Raw genomic sequence first — 26,274 nt, 5'->3', positions numbered from 1 at the left:
AATGTCCATGACACAGTCTGACACAATGTCTATGACAATCTGAAACAATGTCTATGACACAATCTGACAGTGTTTTGACACAATCTGAAACAATCTTACACAATGTCTGTGATACAATCTGACACAATGTCTGACACAATCTGACACAATGTCTATGACACAACCTGAAACATTCTGAAACAATATCTATAGCACAATCTGACACAATGTTTCTGACACAATCTGTCACAATGTCTGTGACACAATCTGACACAACCTGGAGCTTGCCATTTAGTACCTCTCTTTGTCTGCTAATCCTGACCTGTGACAAGGCCTGCTGCCCTTGTTCTCAAATGAGGTGCGTAAAATGCATACCCATGTATATCTGATTTCAGATAATTGAAGTAAGGATGAAATAATCTTGGAATGAGTTCCTTTGATTTCATCACTTCTATATAGTTTTGTATGACTGGTAATAATCTCTCATGGCTGCATTTTAAAATACATCATCAAATTCTTCTAACCATTTTTGGGAACCTTATCTTCCTTGATCATTAATATAAGTATATTGACAAGAATGTAGAATATTTTGAAGTATCGTCTTTCTTAGGAGACAGAAACTTAAAATATTATCCGTTATTAGTGGGAATTGTGTCACCATGAGCTTCGTTATTATAATCCCAGTGAATCTAGAAATAATTCCATTAAAAGGCAGACCCTGTTGTGAATTTGGATGGGGGATAAATTCTCGTGCACAATTCAATTAGGTATGTACACCAAGCCATTGCTGGACAGAGTTTTTCAATAAAACTAAGAAATTTCCGCGTCCGTGTGAAGTGGTTGTCAAATTTCACCCCAGCTTTAATGATGAAGTGGGAAAAGAGATGACAGGGTGGCACTAAGGGACGTTCAGCTCTGACACACTCTGACATCACTGGCCTAATGTTAATGGGGCAGGAGTAGTTGGCCAGTCATCTTTTCTTTCTACCTGCCTGTCACCCTGTCAATTATCCTGAGCCTCTCTGAAAAACGCTCCGCTTAAACTGCAGAAATATGACACTGGCGTTGTGTTTGTATCTGCTCCTTCCCTCGACCCATCACCTCTATGAAACCTTTTCTTCTGAACCCACTTAACATGTTTCTTTATTGAATATTTTTGTGTCACCAGGGCTTGGAAAAGTAAAAAGATTTGACAAAAGGGAATTTTGATGAGGAAACAGATGGACTTATCAAGGGAGATTTATGACTGCTTTTTCTTTTCTGAAGGTTAATAAATACACTAGGGGTATTTTTGCTTCAGTATTATTTCAGGGTATTCTAAATTGCTGGGCATCTTCTTGAAAGGAAAATGCATTGGGCTGAATGAGGGACAGTGAGTTGCCGCTGTGGCTCAGCATTATTACGTCCTGACTTAGAGATGGCCCATCTCCCAAAACACAATTCCCTTGCCATTCATAGAACAATTCTTTTTTTGCAATTGCAGGATTCTTTGTCTCCTTTTGCACAGTTTGTCAGTTTGCCAAATTTGTATTACTCTGTGCTTTTGAAAACTAAAATGGCAATATTTCAAATAAAAAAAGTTAGGCTTTGAAATGTTTCTGTGCAACTTACATGAGCAGCTTCCTTTGTGTAGATACACTATATGTTTGTCACTCTGTGTGATAGAAATACACGTTTCCATTGAAGTCTGTGTAAGTATAGTGCATATTTAGCCTTATGATAGCACAACCTGCTGATGGTCATGGTTTCCCATTTTCCTCCCACCATAATGCTGGACGCTGTCATACAAGTGGAACATTCTTGAGTAAAACGCCAATCAAATAAATAAATAAATTTTGATTGCACGCACCTGTGAGTTAAACAGTTATGAATTACTTGAATCATGCTTTGACATGGAGTATGGTATGGAAATCCACGCAGTTTTATTGTGAACGTTATTGTAAACCAGATGACAAAATGGAACAATATGTAATTTATTTGTGGTTGTGAAATAAACTCTGTTCATCTTAAACAGAGGTGGGGCTTAGGACCATGTGCGTGTGTAGCCAGAGGGACTGTGGTAGAAAGAATTATATCATCTTTAAGAGCGTGGAGATAGAAAGCAGCTTAGAGTTAAGACGAATTGGCCACTGCTTCGTTTTAGAGCGTATTAGAAACAGCGTTTGCAGTTGATGCATGACGAAGTGTAGCTTGTCTCCTGAGCTGATGTAGTGGTGGCTGCTTCCCACTGTGTTTGTCCAATGACTGTTTTAAGAGGGAGGAAGACTTCAATTGTGCGTTGAATAGAGAAGAGTTGTAGCAGTGTTCGTGGTAATGAGGCTGCCATAACAGGCAATCACGGGGTGTCCAGAGACTCGACTCCTCCATTTCTTTTTATCAATTATTCAGCAGTGATTTAGCCTAGGAAATGACCTTTGGTGCCGAGTGTCCATCAGCATTATTTCCTTGATATGGCCCAGAAAAAGGCTGTTTGTCTTAGATAACCACCTCTGGCTGTATGTATTTGGGATTGTCCCCAACCCTGCCCTCACTGTCTTTGTGCCCCACACACTGTGTACACTAAAGCTCAATGCTAGCGTAGACCTTGATCCATGCAAAATTAATATAAATCTGTATAATCTGAGAAAAATCTTTCTGCCCGACTGAACTCTGTATTTTGGCTTAAATATTCCCATTATCTGTCCTACATGTGACTTTCACATTCAACACAATATTGCGGATTACACGTTATATATTTACATTCCCTCTATTATCGCTCCCCGCACCCAGCTCGGTCCCCCAACCTAACCTCCATGATATCTCTCATATCTCACGCCTTTCCCAGTGCTGGGTATTTGTATTACATGTAGGTGCTTACCAGGTGAAAATTTGGATATGCCATTTGCCTTGCACAATGACTGACATTGAATCATATGTTACTGTTATGTCTGCCTTAAACACAAGAGCATGGAAAAGAGCCCAGCATGTTCAGTAATGGTTTGGGTGGGACCGTGTATTCCCAGAGTTCCACCCCCATGGCATGTGTATAATAAAATGATAATAATAAGGATTTATTTTAGGACTCAGAGAATATGTTTAGAACATTAACTCATCTAAGAACCTAAATTGTTACACCTGGATACAGTTATGACAGGTAGTTTTTACTTGTACATGGGTGACAGTAACAGTTAACACAACATTTTCCTTCATATGCTGAGAAAAATGTATTTAATTTCAAAATATAGTTTAAATAAGACTAGTAGTAATAATTTTTAATAAAATTTTTTTTGAACTTTTAATTATCCTATAATCCAATACATAGCGTTTCATATTATACACTTTGTGATAACTTTTATTGAAGCATCTCAGTTGAAGAGACTGTACAGGATTGGTGACATCAATGTAGAATGTTGTGCAAGTGATGTTGGAGTATAACAAACCCCATATGAAGGATATCTGCAAATGTTTGCAATAATCAATAGGTGGTGAGTGGGTTTTTGTGTAAATATATGTATGTTTTACCAATTTTGATTACAGCCACATAACAAGACATGTATCAATGGCTTCAGTTCATAATGCAGTTTGGAGTGTCTGCTGTTATAACTGTCACATGTACACTTCAGGATGAGGGAGTCTCCAGTAGGCTTTTGAATAGGGTACAGGATTCACTATTATGGGATGCTTGAATAGTATACAGGGAAACAATGTTTTATTGCACCTGTGTTTTAAAAAGGATTCTGTCATTATTAGTGAGAATGCAGCGAAACGCCTGAAACTTATTGAATTATTCTCAGCAGTACTGTGTTGTGACACTTAACACGATGCATGCTAGGAGATGGCACTCTGAGTCGCTTGAGAACTCCGTTGGTGTTCATGTTTCCACATTGATTACTACTTCAGTGTTTAGTGTTATCTGTAGGAGCTCTAATCTGGCCCTCGGTGCCCGAGTGCTTCTGTAACAGCTTAAGGCAAACCCTTGTGCCCCTGAGTGTCTGTCGATAGTGCAGCAGCAAAAAAGAGAAAGGCGATGTATTCTGATGTGGTATCGTTAAAAAAAAGTATATTGTAAAACAGCTCGTGAACAAGCTTAAAAGACAGGGCTAATGTACCTTTTTCCGAGCAGTGTATTAAGTTTATTCTGTGACGATTGATTTTTTTGAGATGATGAAGGCTTTGTTAATTGAGAGTAGAGGAAGGTAGACTGTGATACGGATTGGCTAATGGGGACATTGTGCCGTTTTGTTGTGGCAGTTTGTGTAGGTGTTTACTGTCACTTCTGTTTCCTTGAACAGCACAATGTGAACATGTGGATAGATGGCCAAATACCTGTTCACGAAATACCTGTTCATTATTCCTGGTCCATGGTTTGCTTTCTTGTTTCCTCATTCACTGGTGTTATCACTGATGAGTACTTGAAAGTAAACAAGCTTTGGAGCATCCAAGGACAAGACTTCAAGGAGTACGTAGAGCATTTTAAAAACAGTCTTGTTAATCTGTTGAAAGTTTTTATTTACAATAATAACCATTCACTTTTATCAGACAAAAGACATTAATATTAATAAAGATTGTGAGAAGAAAAGTTTGAAAACTGTAATAGGAGCAGATTGAGATGTTAAAGGTAACATATTTGACACATAGAAGAGACAATAGGCTATTAATTATCTGACTTTCAGTAGCAGTTATTTTGGTTCTTTCTTGATAGAACTTAAATTTGGATAAAATGACATGTAAAAATACGAATGAATTTGGTAACCTTTTGTTAGAACAAATCCTATTTATGATACAATACATGAAAGTATATGCATATGTACACTGAACAGCGGGTCAGGTATTGCAAGGGTTTGTAGCTTCTTGAGTTCATCTATATATGTTTGTAAGTCAGTGTATCAAGATACAGTTTGTTCAGTAAAATAATTTCAGTTTGAATGTAAATGAAGATAACAGTATTCAAGGAGACACGTTAGTTTTATCAGCATACATGTATATCAAATTTAAATAGATCATGAATACATGAACAGTGTTCGACAGATTTTGATCAAATTCAGTGTAAGGTGTATAAATGCTTTACAAATTATTAAGTTTAGCCTCGGACATCAATGTGACTTTCCATACAGTGATCATTTTTGCTGAAAATGTTCAGTTTGGGGAAAAATATGGATGTTCAGTGAGGCATGAAAGCAAAAAAAACTAACGTGATATTGATAGGCATGAGGCAGTGATAATGAAGCTAAACTGTGTTTGATAACAACTGAGGTATGATCGGTAATTGTCAGAGACAAGAGTAACTGAACAGAGAGCTGTGAAACATTATACAATTGAAAAGGCTTGTTATGGTATGGCCTGATGTGTGTGATAGCCAAACAACTTGATACATTTCTGAGAGGCCGCATTCAGACGTCCCATCAGATATGTACACATTCTCTGGCCACGTCAACATTTTTCTGGCCCGTAGAGTGCAATGTTAGGCCTGTGTGGACATGCAGCCTTTGACTGATCGTGATTTTTGATAAGTTCGCCAGCATGCATTATGTTTTATCTGGCAGTCTATCTGACACATTTAAACTCAGCACAGAATGAACACCACTTCCGCATCACTGAAAGCTATAGTGATTGATTGAGCCGTTTTTTCCGTTTGCGGGAACAGCTCCATAGCCTGGAGATAATTCAGACCCACCAATTGACGCCACACAGCAAACCACGCCAAGGTCTGGCCAGATCAAAAACCATGACCGGCCGCAAATTCGACATCAACCACATGTGAGCAGAGAGAGGAAATTTTATTAGACAGACTTGTGGTGATGTTTTTCCATTTCATCTGGAGGCCCAATGAGGATTTATGGCAGGAGATGTTTGGTATTGTGGGCAGTTTTGCCCCCACAGATCCTTTACCCAACTTCCTCACTATTGGGTTACAGCTCTAAGGTTTCTGAGGACGCACCCTTGATCAAATGACCCCAATTGTCGTAAAGCTGTGATTGATATAACCATAACCTTGGCTTAGTCCCCGTCTCACAACATGGTATAGTTATCAAACATACCTGTTACCACACAATAATAAGAGAAAATTCTTGAGTATGGTGTTAAAAACCAATCAAATAAACATTACCAGAAGGAACCACAAACCTAGACATACATATTGCCTGAAATGACTTATCGACTGTAGTTCATTGATGTCAATTTAATATAGATAGGTGTTTGGTCAGATTAAATGTGTACTTTCTGCATTCAGGATAAGGCACTGTCCATGTGTTGGCCCATCTTTAACATTGTTATCTCTGTGTGGACTTGCTAATGACCTTGATTATGCCTATAAGCTCTGAAGGAATGAATGATATGGTGGCCATATGTGGTCATTTATAATTACATGTGTGCTGTGTTAGAAGGTACTTTTACAAGCAGCTTCACAGAAAGTACGAAGAAAATACACTGAGAGAAAATGAAGTCAAAAGCTTCCCACTAGCTAATAAATATTGAGCAACACAGTGAGGTACATATTGAAGGCAACCCTTTCATGTTTTAAGTAATTGAATTGCAAATTAAAAGAGAATTGAGAAAATGCGTGTTTATCATAAATGTCATTCAAGAGAACACCACTGTGTCAGAGCTTTTGCTTGTAGAGGTGTTTCTGTGGTTTTGGATGAAATTTGTCAGGTTCCACACAATGCACACTTTAAGTTTGTTCTTCGGAAGGACCTATGGTTACAATGCTCTGTACAGTCTGGTTTTGTTTCTGTAAAGAACGGACTGTCATTGCATATTGAAGTGACATGTTTTTGTGGATGACATTAAATACCAATCAGATAAATTAGTACAATGCATGTCTTCTAATGTAAAAGGGGAACAAATAGAGGGTAACTTCATATCTGAGTGAAACCATTTGACTACACAAATGCAATGAGATTGCAGTTGTGCATTCATGTATATTGTTGGTAGAAATGGCTAAAACAAAGACTTGCTTTTTTGTTGACTTTATTTGTTGTTTGTTTCACTTGTAATTGTTCGAGTGTATCCTTGATCTCTGCAGTGTCCGGAGAACTGTATGTGTGGGGCTATGGCAAGGCTTGTCATGGCAACTCTGCTAAGGACATCTTACAACCTGAAAAGTTAACAGTTTCTTCCCCTGTCCACCAGGTGGCTGCTGGAAGTACTCACTGTCTGCTAGTAACAGGTAATGTTTCAACCAAGAACATGTATCTTAAGTGAAAGCTTCATTTGTTGAGAGAGAGTTGGTTTCTATTTCATTGGGATATACGCTGAGGAGGTTATGTTGTCATGATTTCTGTCCATCCAGCAGCCCAGCCGCATGTACAATTTGCTTGTAATAAAAGTCTAAAACCGTTTAGATAATGATTTCATATTTGCTGTGCAGGTTCAAATTCAGATGAACTGTTATCTGATTTATGGATGAAAAAGAGAAAATACTTTCCAATTTAAACTGGCATTGATTCAATCAAATTGCTTCTGCAAGGCGTAATGTCCCTGTACAGCGACCTGTTTACCTGAGTGTTTGGGATTTTGATTGTATGCCCCACACTCACTTCTTATTACTATATAGGAAGGCTGACGGGGTTAGCACGCCAGCACAGCAGAGTGACCCAGCCCAGCAAGTCCAGCCCATGCTGTCTTCCTCTCCAGCCATATGTGGGAAAGTCTGATAGCAATCTGTAAATGATCTTGGGTTTCCCCTGGACTCCTGGTTTCCTTTCACCATAATGCTGGCCGTTGTTGTATTAGTGAAATATTCTTGAGTATGGCGTGAAACACCAATCAAATAAATGAATAAATAAATAAAATATTACTGCATGTACATGTATGCCTTCAAGTACTTATATTGTCTGTAAATTGTCCTGTTTTGGTGGGTTTGGTGAGATTTTACCCCCTTCCATGTTGTACTATTCACAGTGCAGGTGTATCGTTTCTACCATTACTAACTGTCCTTCGCATAATTCTTGACTTGATGAAATTCATTTTCAATGTGAGGATGCTGACCATTTTGGTAATTATCATTTTTATGGACTTTTTGGGAAACTTCTAATAAAAGAAATGATCCTGTTGAAAAATGTCTATTCCTTACAGTTTTTTAAACCTTGTATAATGGACATTGTACAGAAGCACTTTTCTGACTTCTTGAAATATCAAAGGCTTTACTTCCTAAAGATTCTGAAAACAATGTAGGTGTAATAACACTGAACAGAAACATCCATTTATAAAGGTCAGCAGAGCAGTGGTTATTGTGGTTTGTCCACTTAAAATTTTACAAGTGAATATCAGTTGAAGTCCCTCTGTGTCCAGGGTGAAGTTTTTGTCGGGTGTCAGTGGGAGGTGTATTTATCCCTATGTCTAATATAACAGGTCAATTCTCCTGGGTGAGGCGAGTCGGCTTAGTGCCACAATGCTGCCGGGCGGGAGCAGGGAAGGTTGAGGGATTAAAAGGTCTTGGCCATTAGGGGAATGACAAAGCTGACTAATCAGGCCTCGGCTAATCCCATTGTATACAGTTAACATATCACTAGCTCCGCACAGAGATTACACTATCATTTAGCCTGGGCCAGAGTTTAATTCCATTTGTGCTACCCGGTGCTCCCTCACTGTACACTTAGCCGCTCCCTCTGGGCCTCTCATGATTAATCCTTAACCCGCAACGCCTTAATTAGCTTGAGTAACAGGTGAAGATCATCTTAAATTCTTAAACTTTTTGTGTGGTGCATATTTAGGACAACATTTTTGAATAGACAAAATGTGCAAAGGTTTTTGGGGGAAGAAGCCAAGAATTCAGCCTATGCATCCAACACACTTTTCATTAACTAAATCAGATTGGGAGAGTTTTTCTTGTAAGAAACATTTTAGTTTTCAGCTTATGTTCAGAAGGCATACGTCAAACATACTGTACATCAGAGGCTGACTGAGTAGTGCAGTGTTTACGTCATTCTGCGTATGGATGTGTACTCGAGATATCCCATCCAATAGTTTGGAATTAAAAAAGTTTATGCACATTTGAAAATTTATTTGATTAGAAGGATCATAATTCACCAGCAGAGTATTGAAAAAACACACCTTGTGAATACCAGGTCTTGGTGTGAAGTACATGATGCCAGTACTGGTTGCCGTTATAACTGTATCTTAGCTAGCCAAATTGGAGAGGAAAGTTACCAATGCAGGGAGAGGCTAGATTCCACCAATTTTATTCTGTGTCTATGCAAAAATAAATTTAAAAATCGAATAAAAATAAAACTGAAATTTTATGTTTTTATTTTGTTCGACCTTGAATTTTATTTTGAATTTACTGTTTTTTAAGCTTGCCTTCCATGTAAATGTGGCTTCAACGAGAAAAAAAATTCTTGGACACTTTCCACAATTTAGACAATTTTTAAGTTTTATACCCTCCTCTGACATTGGAGTGAGTGAGTAAGTGAGTGCATGGGGTACTTAACCATATGGGTCATATGACGACAAAAGAATCCTTAGCGTGCATGTAATGTGCCTCCTTGTTGCAGGACTCTTTTATCTAGTGCTGCTTTACTGAGACGCATAACTGAAGGCAAGTAAGCCGCCCCGCCTGAGCCATTATGCTGATGCGGGTCAACCAGTCATTGCACTATCCCCTTCATGCTGAACACCAAGCGTGGAAGTAACGACTTCCTCTTTTAAAGTCTTAGGTGTGACTCGATCCAGGATTGACTCTGGATCTATTGCTCCCAAAGCAGTCTGACACTGGAAAAGACTAATCTGCCTGTAAAGCAACAATTTAAATTGATGTGGCCTTAATCACATACTTTTTTCACTTAAGCAGTAAAGGATCTTATGCAATATACCATACATTTATTTAACCATTGTCGATGATCTTTCGGCAGTTCTTTTACCTTTACTTTTTTACCAGTTTTTATTATGTACCACAGCACCTATCAGTGATATATTTGGCAACACTGATTGGTTTGATTGACAGTTTCAGGTGATGTGTTCAGCTGGGGAGATGGCAGTGACGGACAGCTCGGACATGGGGAGGCAGTCAGTTCGCTATTCAAGCCCACACTTCTCACATGTGACAGACTGAAGGGGTGTGTTGTGGGTGTGGCCTGTGGAGAATCCCTGTCAGCTGCCATAACAGGTAAGACAGTCATTACAGTTTTTTTCAATCTATTTAACATCCCAAAGATTCCTATATTTTTTATGCTTTATTGATATCTGTGCTTTGTTATTTACTGCCTCTTTTAAAGAATTTATAAAATTTAGTCCCATGTAGATTAATGGTGAGTAGTAATGTTCAGTGTTGAAGCTAATAATATTGAGATGAAATGTACAACAATTGAACAGAGTTATCATATTTGGGTCATGTTTTATACTATCTATTAATCGCAATCCCCGTCTATACAAATTTTCTGTTAGCATGTGACAGAAACTAAATATTGAGTTAAAAAACATTGTTTCATGCTAGAGCTTAAAATGTGGAAACTCATTTTTAATGCCCTTACAAAAAATAATAATGCAAATTTAGGAGCAATGCTTATATTGTATTTGATCCTGAGGTGTAGAAAGCATTTTCTAGTAAATTAAATAATGTATAATGATGTAGTTGCAAGATTGAAACATTGACAGAATATAAAGTATTTATACCAAATATGTGCATCTTCTGAAATGATACATTTTAATTAATTATGAAATTGATTATACACATGGTCTTTTGATACCCTGTCAGTTGAATAATTTACTGTACATGTTTAATCATGTTTAAGTGCAAGTTAACAAGCACCCTCATTGTTTCACAGAATTTAACTTGGGGCTTGCATTTCTGCCTGGTTTTTCTGATTTTTGATTTTTTCTTTATGCCTATGTATGTTTATGCGCAGGCACCCAGTAAATACTCAGGCACCGTATCAATAAAACATGAAGGTGTGCTGTCTGAAATATGTTGTCTGTGGTGCATTAGTTTAATTGTGGTTCAGAGCGGCTCTGCTGACTTTTGACATGCCAGGTTCTATATGCAGCTGGAGAGGAATATCTACCTGCCTGATTGGATTTGCCATGTTCCTTTGACAGGTGTAATTAATGACGCCTTTGAGAGAGAGGCTGCTCTCTGGGTAGGGCCGTTTGTGGACAGTGTGTAGACTGTGGATGTTCTGGCTCAGTCAACAAAGGCACATCCTGGCCTTGGTATAAAGGCCACAAAAAGCAAATCAGTTGACCCAGGGAGATATTAATCCCCGGAATATGTATTGCCATTTGATACCTAGTCCTTGTTATGACTGCTCTTTGATTGTAGGCCAGGCTGGGCTGATCAAACACACAGCTAATACAGTGTTCAGGTATCATATATGGAATCACCTGTATTTTATTTCATACAAATATTGCACTTTGATGCCATGGACACATAAGGTGATGGGAAACGAGGCTCTGTGTATGAAGTCATTCAACTGACAATAGATCTGGAGCTGATTTCTGGGGGCGATGAAATCTGAGATTCGCTCTGGAAATGACAACCTCGAACAGCCTGATCTGGTGGACAATAGCGTCTGGAAAACTCAACAGCTCCATGAAAGGCCAACAGGCACTGAACTAGAGCAGTTTCTGTTAATAATATTTGTTCTGTCTCTCCATGGAGAGTTTCATGTGAGAATGTAACCTGTTACTCTGTCAGCCAGTTGTGTCCTTGTGTTTGTCAGCAGTTGACATTAGATGATATATCAATAATCTCTGTGATCAGTGTCACAAACTTAAGTCTCATTTTAGCAACATGTGTGTGTGTGCTTTGTCACCAGCGGTGCAGTTTATGGTTAATTATCAGAGGACGCAAGAATATACAGTCCTATCTGATTGCCACAGGGGATGAATTTTGTTAACATTAGAAATTGCTGGTGTGACATGTTTTACATTTCTTCATTGTCAGCATTTCATATGCTCACCATGTACATGTAATAACAAATCACGTGATCTCTTTGTTATTTTTTAATGTCCAGGAATATGTATTTCTAGCTCAGATAAGGATTGCATTCATATGAATTGTGCCATCTTGTGGACTGTGTTGTATTTGTACATAATCTATTCGTTTTTGTTACCCATGTGTCATGAGTGTGCAATTTGGTGACAAATCGAGCAAACATGGGAAATGAATTCTATTTCATTTTTTTTCTATTTTTATTTTTATACAAGCAATAAGACAAAAATGAAGAAAATTGTTTTTATGAAATTCCCAATAAAATTTTTTTTTTACTTCAAACAAACATATTTTTAATGATAGCCTTAAGTCTTGTCAAATGAGATTCTTGGCGCTATGAAGAGCAGCTTGATGGCGTCCTGTTGCTCAGTTATATCGGGGAGCATACTGAGCACTTGGAAGGACTTTGAGTGTCCACTGGATGGGGCTGTTCACATAGTAATATACATGTATGCAGAGTGTCTGCCTTGATGTTACATTGATGATTTATAACAAATATGACATGGTCATATTTCCTATGTGCTTCACGTCATTTTCATACACTGGCCAGATTTAGCTATGTGGTCAGCACAAAGATCTGAGGAGATTTAAACCTGTAGGGGCATGGTGGGTCACTTATACTAATGTCATAAAGAGACAACTATCGTAGTATTAAAACTTAATAAAATTGTTCACATTTACCTTCACTAAGCTACTGTAGCCTTCAACAAAAAGAGATCAAGATATACATACATGGTATTTCAGGTTTACAAAGAGGTTCATGCAAGTCATTTATGTTGTGCCAAGGGTAAACATTGTTACCATTGAAAAGAGTGAAATCTGGCCATTATGCAATTTTAACCTGAATTCATTTAACTGTTTATTCAATGGAACCTAAGTGTTCCAGTTATTAATATCTATTATTTCAGATGGAGCAGAGCTGTTTCTGTGGGGTAGGAACAGCCACACCATCCAGCCAGACCTCCCCTCATCATATAAGCTGTTTGAACCTGTCTCTGTTAGCGGGCATGGAATATGTGTGAGGTCAGTCGCTTGTGGAGCGTGGCATGCCAGTGCCATTGTAACTATACCAGGTACATGTGTGGCAAAACTTTCAGGTTGATCATCTTTCAAATTCACTGCTCAGTCCAAAAGAAACTTTCTGAAGACAAATACAAGAAATCACTCTGTACCACTCTTTTTATATTGAATTAAACATACATGTGCTTGCACTTGATTGACAAGTTTATTAGATTTAAAAGTTTTATTATAAAGCACTTGCCTTGGACAGAGACTTTGTACTGTAGATTTCCCCACTATCATTATACTCAGGAGCCTTAGTGGCAATAAATGGTTATTGAAGTGGGGTTGTTTTGCATTCATTGAAGACCACTCATTCTCCATTAGTTCGCATAAAGCCCTCTATAAAGATTACAAAGGTGGTTTACATTGTCCAACCTGGTCTCCTCCTACCTTATTTTAAAGCTGACCTCCATTAAAAAAGTAAAAAAAAAAAAAAGCTGACTATGGCGCAAACAACAATCAAATTTATAAATAAACATAATTTATTATGCTCTCCCATTTTTATATTTGGGCTGTGTGATTGAATATAAATCAGGAAGTATTATTGTTTGCTGTTGGGATATTATTAGCATCATTAGCATCACTTACAGATAGTGCAATGGCATGCAAGACATGGAGATATTGCTAGCTGAATGGCATAGACTCACTCAGTGACTAGCACTAACCTTTGGTTTCTTGTGTTGTAATCCAAACTTTGTAGATCAGGAGGTTTGGCAGTACTTGGTGAGGTGTGGTGGTTTCTTCTGTTCTAATCCAAACCTTATTGGTCAGGAGGTTTGGCAGTACTTGGTGAGGTGTGGTGGTTTCTTCTGTTCTAATCCAAACCTTGTTGGTCAGGAGGTTTGGCAGGTACTTGGTGAGGTGTGGTGGTTTCTTATGTTCTAATCCAAACCTTGCTGGTTGACTGTTACCTTCTGTCAGGATAACCTGCGGATGGTTGTGGGTTTCCCCTGGGCTTTGCCCGGTTTCCACCCATCATAATGCTGGCCACAGTCGTGTAAGTGAAATATTCTTGAGTACGGCTTAAAACACCAATCAAATAAATAAATAAATAAATAAATTCTGTGCGGATTTTTGGCAAGTACATGATGGTTGTGGCGGTTTTAGTCAGGTTCTGTGAAAGTTTCTTCAACACATTACCGTAAGTCCTGCCATATTGGTCACAAGTTCAATGAACTGATATACATAACAAAAGAAATATGTATTAAGTTCACAAGTAATTTCTTAAAAGACCTACGTATAAAAACTGACATATTTTTAAACTCTTAATTTGCAGAGTCAGAGATCACAGCAAGTGTTGAGAAGGTTGCTGAAAAAGAAGAAAGTTTGATACGATCTGATAATGATGCCAAGGTTTGTTCTGAGTACATCCTTGAAACTGACCATAAAGTCTAAAATGTGAATAATGTTTCATTCATAAATATTTATAGTTGCAAAATAGTTCTTTTGCGCAGTGCGTATTGTTAGGTCAGATTTTACCAGTCTTATTTTCATAAGTAATTTCATTTCCGACTGAAACAAAGAGCGTAAAATGTAAGATAGATGTGTGCATGTCCTCTTCTTGATTTGATTTGACTTGACTGTTTTCTTGGATTATGTGCAGATGGAGATCAGCAGCTGTGAGACCCAGATTGGTGATCTTTCTGAAAAGAGAGCAGAGGAAACAATCCAAGAAACAACCAGAGTACCACAGACAAGGGAGGACTGGGATGAAACCCACAGGGAAGAAGTCATTTCACAGAGTGAGTGGACATGTAAAAGATATGGCATTACATGCACTTCAAGAAAATTTTACACCCGGGCAAGGTTTCCGAAACGTTTGGCTTACAGCACATTGCTGTATTTTTATGGCAGTGTTGTTAGACTGTCCTGAGCATTATATATCAGGTACTTGTAAACATTGCTCTGGTAAGCCCCTAAAGTGGCCTCTGTGGCCAGGTGGGTAGCACGCCATTGCTGCGCAAAGACGCAGGAGCCTCTCACCAATGCGGTCTATCTGAATTGAAGTCTGGACCATGATGGTTTCCTTTCTGGCCGTACGTGGGAAGGTGTCCAGCAATCTGCGGATGGACATGGGTTTCCCCCGAGCTCTGCCAGGTTTGTTCCTACCATAATGCTTGCCACCGTTCTGCAAGTGAAATATTCTTGAGTACAGCGTAAAACCAAAAATTTTCAGTTTTACTTTTGTTGTTTTTTGTCTTTCATATTTCATAATTGCAGATGAATAATACTAGAATTGTTTGTTCTCACCTGAGCAAATTGTATCTTATTATCTTTAACAGGTCCAAGAGGAATGTTTGATTTTTCAAAACAGATCAAGCTGCCTTGTTTACCACAGTTGGAAGGATCTAAACGACCAGTATTACCCAAGCGTCATATGATTGTGCCCAGCACTGCTTCACACATGGCTAACAGTGCTGACGAAGAAGCAAGCAGAGCATTTCCTCATTTGGGGCAGGGGCGCAATGTACCAATGGAGAAAGCATTCCCTATGGGCCACAAATATAACCAAGGAAAAGTACAAGATGACAATAAAAATAATTGTGAAACCTCAGAGGGTATGAGTTTTAAAGCTGTACCTGCCATAACAAGCTTTCCAAAAATGGCTGGGAAAGATTCTCCACTCAGAAGGTCTAAAACTTTGTACACTGAAGGACAGAATTCTGCCCTTACAAACAGTTCAAGATCTCTGTTCCCAGGCCCTGAGCCATACTCAGTCCATGTGAGCAGGTCTACTGCTGCCAAGTTTGCACTGCCCAAAGAGAGCACTTTTGTGTCCAATAAAACTGTTGGGTTTGTTCCGTTAGAGCACCTTGCAGAAAGTGTAACTTGGCGCCGTGACTCGGACACGGACAGAGACAGCTTCTCCTGGATTAACAGACATAACTCAACTAATGTCCAGTCAAATTATATACACAAGGGTCATTTTCCTACCAGACAGTCTAGATTCTCAAGTGCCAAGAAGTTTGCTCCTGCTAAAAATGTGGTAGGTACCAGTGCATCATATTTATCGTGTCATCTGAGGAGTTGAAATAGTTTAGTAATGATATTTCTTACCAAAATTACGTTTCCAGCTGAAAGTTTCTGTATCATTTTTGCTATGTGAATACATGTATATTAATGAAGATCTCAGAAACGATGGGCCCCCAAATCATATGTGACCACACATGTGTTTTCATCACATGGTCTGTACATGTTGAGAGATGGTATAGCTACATCTGTCTGTCTGTCCATTATTTACCAGTGTCATCAATGCGTAGTGCACCCTTACGTTCATTGTTCACTAATATTTATTTATTCATTTATTGGATTTGACTGAAGAATATTTATTTGTACGACCACCAGCAGGTTGTTTGCAAACCTGCCCATGTACGATGGGAGAGGAAGCCAGTTATATGTTCTTGTGCAATACTTGTAAAAACCACATTCATCTTAAACTTATAAAGAAAAACAAATGAGGTATGAAAATTGTATGTTTTGTTATCTTTGTTATATCTTCAGCATGGCTTTTCACGACATCACACTACCCTAGGGGTAAAAAATGGAGAAGAGATGAACTATGTGAGAAATCAGCGCCTAAAACTGTCTGGAGGGTCTCCGGATCATCCTAGCTCCCCTGATAGAAGGTCCACGCACTTTTGGGACAACAAACGTGAATCACCAGACCCCCTAGCCAGTCTGAACTCTCCCTGGAAAGGTTTCACAAGGCAACAAATTGCAAACAGGGAATGGGACAGAAACGCTTACTGGAAGTGGCACACCGTCCCAGATCTCAAGCCGCTGGACCGTAATATGCGCAACGTAAATAATCTCAAATCGGGCTATAAAAGTGTAAGCAACGCGCGTCGTAAAAAGAAAATGGAATTGCCACAGAAATCAACATTGTTTGAGAACTTTGCTAACGAAGATGGATCAAAACTAGGTGCAGCGTTGGCAGCCCGACAACAGTCATTCATTCTCCTCTCAAGCACCCAACATTAAGTTTCAGTATTAACATATTGTCGAATGAGTATATGCAAAAATGGCAAAGCACCGTCAACCCCGTTATCACAAGTAAACATTATATTAGGGTGACATTGATTAAGAAATCCTAGGAAATGTAATGCATGGCTAGCCTCCAGAAAAGACAGAAATGTGTCATCAACATAACGTCCATGGCACATTTCTGTCTTTTCTGAAGGCTAGCCATGTATTATATTTCCTAGGATTTCTTAAATAATGTTTACTTGTGATAACGGGGTTGACGGTGCTTTACCATTTTGGACATATGTTGTCATTACAAATTTGTAATTCCCAATATGAAGTTGTAACGTACGACAACAGAGTTTCATCCCGTTCTGACTGTGGTCTAAGAATACCTGTAGCGTATATAATGCAGTGGGGCCACTTGCATGTGCTTCAGCATGGAAGATTATCCACGTAGGGAAAAAGGTTTTCAGAATTTCTTGAGCAGCTTTTCAACATGGAGAGTCGCTGATATAAATAATTTGTAGTGTTTTGAGGGGATAATTTTCATTTTAGCATGTATCACCCGATGCATTCGCTCCCCAGTGGTCACTGGAGGAGATAGTGACCACTGACGGGTCGTTCCATCGGCCACTAGAGGAGACCATTAACGTCACTGCCACCGCCGCGTTTGACTTCGGTGGAGTCGATGGCGTGTATTGCACCAACTTGATACAACTTCCGTAATATTGGGACGACACACTGGGTTCTCCGGTGGTCACTAAATCTGCCATCAGTGACTGTCAGATCAACGATTAAAACAGACCCCAGAGGTTCACCTCACTGACCCTCAAGTGACGTCATCTCAGGAGTGGGAGGTCACTCCGTCGTCGTGAAGTTGTAACTATGACTGCGTTGTATAAATATTTTTGAAAAGTGTTTTCATTCTGTTGTTTCAGTGATCCAAAATATATATATATATATATATATATATATATATATATATATATATATATTAAACGTGTGATGAAGTTGTTGGCAAATTAAAAAAATATTTATTGTTGCTCCATTCTTGGTTCGGTATTATATTTGAACCAGACCAGAAGCAGTTTCACGGTTCTACGGATTAACTGCTGGCAGGTATGCTAAATGTGCATGAATATACTCCAGTGGTATGACCCATGTGTCAAGGCTGTATGATTGATGAAAGCCTTGTGTTTCCGGGCGCACTCTCAGAGCAAAAGGTAGTGCTGAATGGTATTTATGTGTCAGCGCCTATCTTAATTTGATAATTTAGAATCTGTCATGCTCTGAGCGACGCTCGAAGTTTCTGCTTGGTTTGCCTGCGAGTTATTTGACGTTAATTGATCGAAAATTGGAAATAATGCAGATTAACCCCTCAGAGAAATGGCAGTTATGGTTCCCGATGGCTTAAATGTATGTAACGCTTATGCTGTCCTGATCGGCCGCAGCACCCGGCCAAAAGGGCATCACCCAGGCCGGAACACAGGAAAATTCTGCTTGGGCAACTCTTCTGTTTGCTGACCGCTAATCACTGGTCACAATCAGCAAATGGTATTTGTCCACCGTCCCCGCTAGTGGTATAATAAATGACTAAATAACCACGAGTGCCTGTCTGACCGATGTGGATGTGGACATTGGCTGAGCTCAGTTGTTGTTGCGTAGTGAAGTGTGCTAACTGAACAAGGGCCAGCCGTGGTCTGAAGAGCTGCTGGATGGCTTGTGCTGTTGGTTATTGTTCCACGAGGGAAAAAAAAAGGAGGTGACGGGTTTAAAGAGGCTTGTCCGCGGTTCTGTGAGGCTTTAGGGAGAAGTGTTGGGTTCTGTCGGGCTTATTTCCTGTCCACAACCGCTAACCGGTCTCCGTAACGACAATATTTGTCCTTCACGTGTCGCTGTGGTTGTTCCACCGCCATCTGGTCCATTCAGCTGTAACCGCGACCAATTCAGAGGTTCGGGATTGCGGCAGGCTTTATTGGCCGTATATCCGCCACAACGCAGGACTGAGTAGGGACGGTTACGGGGTATTGCACAAATGACCTCAGATCGGTCGGGCAACCCTCATGATGATGCCGGATGTACGAAGAGTGGAGGCCGACAAAAACAATGAAGCCTCTTTCACTTCTGTTCTCTTCGTCGACCCGTCAAGCGATTGAATCAATCTGACAAAATATCAGTTTTGCTATGAAGCTAATCGTTTGTGATCGAAATGAGATTGTCATTGGTTTACTGTCTTTTTATATTTCCTCATTGCCAGTATCTCTTTAGCATTGTTGGCTTCTGTAATTGGAGTAAAAAAGATGTGATCAATACAGACACGAATTCGGAAGGAAAATGTGGATTGTGCGTTTCTGTCAAAGTTAATCTCGTAATTAAGTGAAGTTTCATTTCTTCATCACAATAAAAGGATCATTTCCTACCATATTTCGTGGCTTTAATTGTTGAATTCAGCATCTCCAAATGCACATCTATGCAAATTATACCTGCAAAGATACGAATTTATAGCCAATGCTAGATACGAATTTATAGCCAATGCTAGATACGAATTTATAGCCAATGCTAGATACGAATTTATAGCCAATGCTACCTTTAGTATTTAACTAATTTTCAATATCACGTGTACAGACGTTTTTCTTTCCGATATTTCCCAGTAGATATGACGTTATACTAGTATTTCGAATTAAAATGGCAGCATGCGGTCTAAACCCCAGTAAAATGTGTCCTGCAAAAAATCTTAACATTGCATGTGCATTAGCTCAAAATGTTTTGCTTTACGTCTTTCTTCTATATGTGAACAGTAGCTATATTTTCACAAAGACAGAATACTCTCCAAACCCCTGTAAGATGTGTTCTTGCAAAACCCTCTAATTGAATGCATTATCATTGTACCAATGAATCGAGTTCAACTTTTTGATGTACATTGTCTTTCAATTGTCTTTGGTTCATTCTTAGATGTGACTAGTGTCGCATAGATGTAGTTCGTACACGGCGTTCGTGATGTACAATGTATTCAAGGAGTCACAAATGCTTTTGTCTTCGTTCAGAGCATGCGCATGCAGTCCAGACTGTTTCACAGATTGTTTACTTAAGAACACACAAAATCCCTTTCCCTTTAAAGCATATTTTGTATGACGAACAACGTAAATAGCCCCGAAGGCAGCCATTTGAGGCTGCAAGGATTCTTCGAAAGGAATTGACAACAGTTAACGGGACAAAGGCGTCAAGCCCTCGCTCCTGACAATAGATCCGCGAAGAAGGACGATAATTGTTCCGCCAACGCCCTCGGCACAGTCGTCTGTTGACCTGATCAGGGTTGGGTTTTCGAGGCGGAGAACTGGCCATGATGTTTGAACAACGCCGATATGTTTACCTATTAATCGTATTTGACTGGCAGGGGTATCGGTTAACCGGCGCTCTCCCGTCTGTCCTTGGGATTGTGGGTGAGATGGGTCTGGGCCAGGCACAAGTACCTGCTCTCTCCAGCTGATATGTATGCCATTGATACCACTGACAAACGGTCAGATGATAGTTTGTATTTCGCTCCTTTGTGACATGTATAATCATGCTTTATCACTGCCACTCTCCACATTATTTGCACAGTGAGTAGGGAATTGCCTTTTGTGGCAACGTGAAGCCTGAAAAGAGGGACACTTAAGCTGAATTGCTTGTTCTGATGCTGTTACATGGTCTACCACAAGTGGTGGATACACACTGTGCAGCACTCTAAAAGTCGTTGCCATTCACTGATTTGCGTTAAATGGAAACACTTTTGAAACTTTGAAACATAACTATATTATCAATCAAATTTTTTGTTCTTAGTTCTAATGACAATGTGCAGAATAGGGTATCATTATATACAAAACAGCTGTGAGGATTTCTTGACAAAATAGGACAGAATGGGCTCGATCATTTTGGAATCCACATCTTGCTTGTTACCCTGTTGGAAAGGTGGTGGTAGGGGGGGGGGGGGTGTAATTTGCTCCGTACTGTGATGACTGTTTTCTACCAGAGGTAAACTAGACGTCGCATAAGGAAAAATATATTCGCATGTAATCGATTGTGTGCACAACTGGAAAAGGTCAGGTTGACCTTAAAAACAAAGGTGCGTATTGTTATATATTCTTTGAGTCAACTGAACAGAACAAAACATCAGAATGAAACACTGTCTTCATTGTCCGATTTGTTTTTTAATGAAAACAGAATCCAGTCCTGCTTATGATGGAATCGGAAAAGCTGAGAACTGTCGATGCTTGCCTCTTTATGGTTTGGTGGATGCGCAAGGTTGGTCATGTTTGTCATCCAGGGTGGAGATAAGGGCAGACATCGAGCAAAACGCGGGCGTTAATCTGACCACCAACTCCCAAGGCGGGGACCCCGGAACCAGGCAGGCCACTTGACGCTTAATGCTGCGCAGTTACGGTTCACCAGAAGAAAGAGATGAAAATGATACATGATAATATTACGCCTCTCGGGACACGTCCTCGTCCGGTCCGTTATGACTGCTCTATCATACCGTGTCGTAACACCCCATAGACTCCGGGCCCGACCCAAAGTCGTTATTTGACGGGAGTTCAATTTCAGCTAGAACCTGAGAGAACTGACGGGGCCCCCGAGTGAAAATATGACGAAGTGTCAGTATGGCAGCTAAAGATTGGCTCAGCTGATGGCGCTCTCTCCGAAGCCTAATGTTGTTTCACGGCTATCTGACTACCTCACTTGGACCTGTCCTGCTGGTTTAATAAGTAATTACCATTTTGATGTTTTCTCCATGACCTGTGATTGATAAGCGAGCAGGAGTCGGCTTCCTCTTTTAACCCGAACCCCTAACCTCGTAGTCTGCCCGGGCCAGAAGATCGCATAAGTACCTTAGCCGGGGCGAGCTAATCCGGGCTAAATGAAGTATAGATCGCTATGGGTTATGACACGCCACTTATCAAGCCGGCTGCTTTTTGCATATACTAACATTATGCCGGAGGTTCTGTGTAACACCGGAGGGGCAGCACAGGGAGATATAATCCCCGTTATGAATCAAATTATCCCGCGCTGGCACAAAGCCCTCACAAGTGGAGATAGGCCAGGGGCCGAGACCAGGTTTCAGCCTATGCTAATTTCGAGCCCTCTTCATCTGGCCGGCCAATTAGTAAGCCAAATAGCTTCAAAGTCCCCTTAATTGATCCCCGAGCAATCTATGATTTTTGGTTGTCCGATATGAAGGATATTCTGGTGCCAGACATGGTTCATATCGCCAACTGTGCAGCCCGGCTGGCCAGTGAGGGTAACGCAGCTTTGACAAAACTGCCAGTATTAATGAAGCGTCGGCAACAAGCATTACTCTTCCCTAATGCGCCATTTTAGTTCAGTGTGATGTAGCGAACTACCGCCTCGGGAAATCTTCTTTGATCCTTTTTACATAATGTCTTCCTTCATACCCTTCATATTTGCCTGTTTTCAAATTTCGTGTAATAGGTCGTGGCTTATGGCTGCTGTCACCTCACCGCGCCTTTTACTCAACTTCCCTTTGTCTGGAAAGTTGTGTACTCCAGCTAACTCCCGAAGTAAACGTAATACCTTACGCTCAGCAAAGGGAGAACCTTCTTATGCACTCTCCTAAGCTGTTTCGTTGTGTTATTACCAATGAAACAATCTCCAAAATGTATATAGTTGTTGGGTTTGCGCATGATTCACTGCATGCGATAAGCAACTTGTGGCAATAGTAAACAACGGCCCAGCAAAAGTTATTTTTTGACATGACAATGAGAAATGCATGTACGTCTAATGGCTATACATCCTTTGTGGTTTATGTCAAATCCCAATCGTCTAACTTGTTACATTTCCATTTCCTTGTGGCATTGTAACGGCTGTTAGGCTATATTATGTTTGGAACATTAAATACCAAGAAGCAAACATTCTTCTTTGGTTGTTCTTCACAACTATGTCCATACATTTTAAGTCACTTATCAAATGAAGTTATTGAGGTAAACCTAATCTGAATCCTCTAAGTAAATTTGCTTCATTTATTATCATTGACAATTTGCATTGCACCTTATAATTAAAAAGGTACAGCACCAGAGCAGCGATGACATGGCCAATCCTGGACAGCTAGTACGTTTCAGTTTCCAATCCTGAAGGCCAGACGGAACTAATAAACATACCTTTTGTGATTTTGATATTTTTGTTATAGCCGTACAGCATTATAAAGCTATGGCGAGTCACTATACATGAGACGGGACTCTTGTGCCTTATCATTTTCTTTAAAACACCACAATAATAGTGCCATAATAGTTACGTAACTGTGACTGCTTTAGATTCTGGAAGCAATCCCTGACTCAGACGTTTAAAGCTCTGCATGCTTGGATGTAGCCATCAATGAGATCCCGCGTTGGAATCCACCTCTCCTTGTTTCCGCTGTGCCCTTTATATCCAGGGGTAACAGCCAGGAGCCTTGTGAGAAGGTTGTATCCGTGCACTCGGACGTTTTTTACCGATGAATCGAACTGACATAATTAAAGAAGCAAACTGTTTAAAAGTGGAAAATGCTTAAGAGCGGCGTTAAATACCAGTGGAATGATATTACATTCCATTTTAGGGTAGGTATAGAACTACATTTTTACCTCCAGTCATTGGTACATGTGTATCCTGTCCTGTCTCAATCATTCTACGACAATAGGTAAGTGTCCTGCTTGAGAATCGTGTTAAACCTGAACCAGACAAGCAAGTAAGCAAACTTTTGGACCTGGGCTCGTAAGTTTATCAAACAACTTGAAGAGTTAATTCATAAATTGCAGGTGTTTTAGACCGAACTCAAATTGTTGTTGGTGCATTGTTTTGCTGTTAAAAAAATTCATAGAACAAAGTTTATCAACTGTAGCCGTGTTTGAAATTTTTCCTTAAATCTTAAGACATTTGATAAATATGGGCCCAGCATCTTTATTTACTTTCACATTTATCGCTTCGATATGGCGGAAACATTAGCGATTTGACGCTCAGCCATAGTCATTAATTCCTTTTGTTTCAGCATGTTTCTATAAGTTTGTTGAACTAAACTTGCTTAAAGGGAAGGACATTGACAGATTGATTAAGATGCGTATTTATGTTGAATAGCTAGAACCTGCAATGTGTGAACCTGGGTTCAATCCCGGTCGTGGATAAGAACCGTTTAAGGTGGAGAAAACGTGAAAATTATATAAAGTTCAGATGAAAGAGTGCGAAAATTTAGTTGTAAATGTGGTCTTCACTATTCTTTCGATTTTTCTTTAAAGAGAAAAAGACACTAGAAAAGAATGTTTGTATGATAGGTATTTGGAACCACCATTTGGTATATAAATAGTCTTTGTGTAATGATGTTATAAATGATGTAACACATGTTTAATAAATATATTTGCACTAGAATTTGGTCTTTTCAGCTAACAAATGTGTTCAACCTGTATTTTGATCATATTTATGTTTTAATATATTCATAAAAATTGTCATAATTCAGATTAAATGCACATGTTTGGATATAAACAACAAATTTCCTTCAAATATATTTAGTAAATATGCATCACATCATTGTTTAAAACATGCAACGACGATAAACACCAAAAGTTGGTCCGAAATAGCCACCATATATACATATTTTCAAAAACCATTTTTTCATGCAAAAAAAAATGAAAAAATATATTGAAGGCCAAATCTGCAAATATGGTTTCACTGTCTTTCATCTGATTTTAGCACCCTTTTTATGGTTTCTTCTCCTTTAACATGAGCGTTTATTGTTCTTGACCTTGGTGGCAATATAAAGAGGTTTAATGTGTTGGTGTGGATGTTTAATATGAAAGACAGCACCTGACTCAGGTCTATGTTCACTGAAGGACTACCATTCAAGGTATCATAAACTGGCATTAAATTTTTTTTTTTTAATTTTTTTCAACCGAATAAAAGTTTAGTGAAACTTCGTTTGACACGGCTTCAGCACGTCTCCATTATCGAGAGAAAGGTGACGTAACGTTTACTCCAGCTCTTGAACGTCGGAGGTACTTTCCATGTGATAATCTAAGCAGTAATCTATGGCAGATAAAGGTTGTGGACTTCGGCGGTGACGGCCCAAGTGATAACTAGCTTTCTCGGTAATTGAATATACTGGCATTCGACTGTCGCTGGATTTTATGCTTCAAATTTGTAGTGGCGGCTTTTAAGATGAAAACAGTGCTGACCTAGTTATCGCGGACGTCAGAGAAAGTGCCTCGGCTTGAACACGGCATTTTAATAATTTTGCTGTATTTTATGAAAGAAAACAGAAAAAAATCCCTTGTATGCGAGAAAGACCAAGCAACAAAACTTAAATTCTTCAGTTGTAATAAATTCAGAGAAGAAAAACTTATATCCTTAAGATTTAATTTGTTTTGGCATAAGATTTAGTTAATTTTAAGTGTTGCCGGATGAGCTGCGGTCTACTCATTCCCATACACCTATGGCGTCTCTACTGAACTTAAATCATCGACAAAAATGTATTGGTATAATTTGAAAGGAGGAGTGACTAAGTAGGCCTATAGGGTTTATTGGGGGAGATGAATATGGTTTGGGCCGAGAGGGTACGCTAGTGTTTGACATAATTTGGCGTCGTTGAATATTATACAGCTTGTAAAGCAACTTATTTTACGTGTATGGTGGTCCGTGAATGATACAAACCTGTCCCACATCACTGTGTGAAATGACCCTTCGGCTACACGTAACTAAATCGTTGTAAACGGTCTCAAACGCAGTAGTTCTGTGTTATGTGTCACTTCATTGAGTGAATCGGTAAAGGCCACGTCACACCTTAAGCCGCGCAATTTGACATGTCTGATAGTAACGTGCTTGACTGGATAAAATTGGGAAGATGGTTGCCTCTGTTCACACCAGCCATTTGTGCAGTATTGTCATTTTATTCCACATGTTATTCGGTGAAATCTCATTAAAATAATAAAGTGCGATAATTTTTAGAAAGCTTGAGTATCCTGCTTTGGATTGAAATTTGTTTTAGCCAGGCGCTATCTTTTCCTTAAAGTGGTCTAACAAGGAGGATGTTTGTAGGTTACTTGCCATCATTCACCATTCACGTAGACCTTGTAAGGGTACGTCACATGTCAAAAAGTATGCCACTTATTTGTCAAAGGCCTGTGGCTTTCTTAGTGTCCCTTTTCCTCCTCCCATGAAAGTGACCACCGTTTTTGTGTATATGTAACATTTGAGTACAGCATTGAATCATTGTCGTACAAATTTGTTCAAAAGTTTGTTATACTTGAGAAGAAAAAATACGACTACATAAACACGAAAAGTATACTTAATATATTAGCCACGTTACAGAATGATTTTCCGTGTTCCAGTTTAATAGACTGCCA

The 26,274-nt window shown here is 39.4% G+C and overlaps 1 protein-coding gene across 1 annotated transcript in view; it reads left to right on the top strand.

Annotated features, from left to right (window-relative positions):
• LOC135472746 (uncharacterized) overlaps positions 1-17,037 on the top strand; it is a 59,941-nt gene extending 42,904 nt beyond the window's left edge. The window contains exons 8-14 of the mRNA XM_064752408.1: positions 6,983-7,126; positions 9,902-10,063; positions 12,796-12,960; positions 14,226-14,302; positions 14,553-14,691; positions 15,232-15,935; positions 16,451-17,037. Of these exons, the coding sequence (XP_064608478.1) occupies positions 6,983-7,126; positions 9,902-10,063; positions 12,796-12,960; positions 14,226-14,302; positions 14,553-14,691; positions 15,232-15,935; positions 16,451-16,930 (1,871 nt within the window). The 3' untranslated portion in view covers positions 16,931-17,037. The remainder of the gene's footprint in view (positions 1-6,982; positions 7,127-9,901; positions 10,064-12,795; positions 12,961-14,225; positions 14,303-14,552; positions 14,692-15,231; positions 15,936-16,450) is intronic.
• The last annotated feature ends 9,237 nt before the right edge of the window (positions 17,038-26,274 follow it).

Source organism: Liolophura sinensis, chromosome 8, assembly GCF_032854445.1.
Source record: "Liolophura sinensis isolate JHLJ2023 chromosome 8, CUHK_Ljap_v2, whole genome shotgun sequence".
NCBI lineage: Eukaryota > Metazoa > Mollusca > Polyplacophora > Chitonida > Chitonidae > Liolophura > Liolophura sinensis.
The sequence above is the reverse complement of the archived record's forward strand: the minus strand, read 5'-3'. Positions and strand labels throughout refer to the sequence as shown.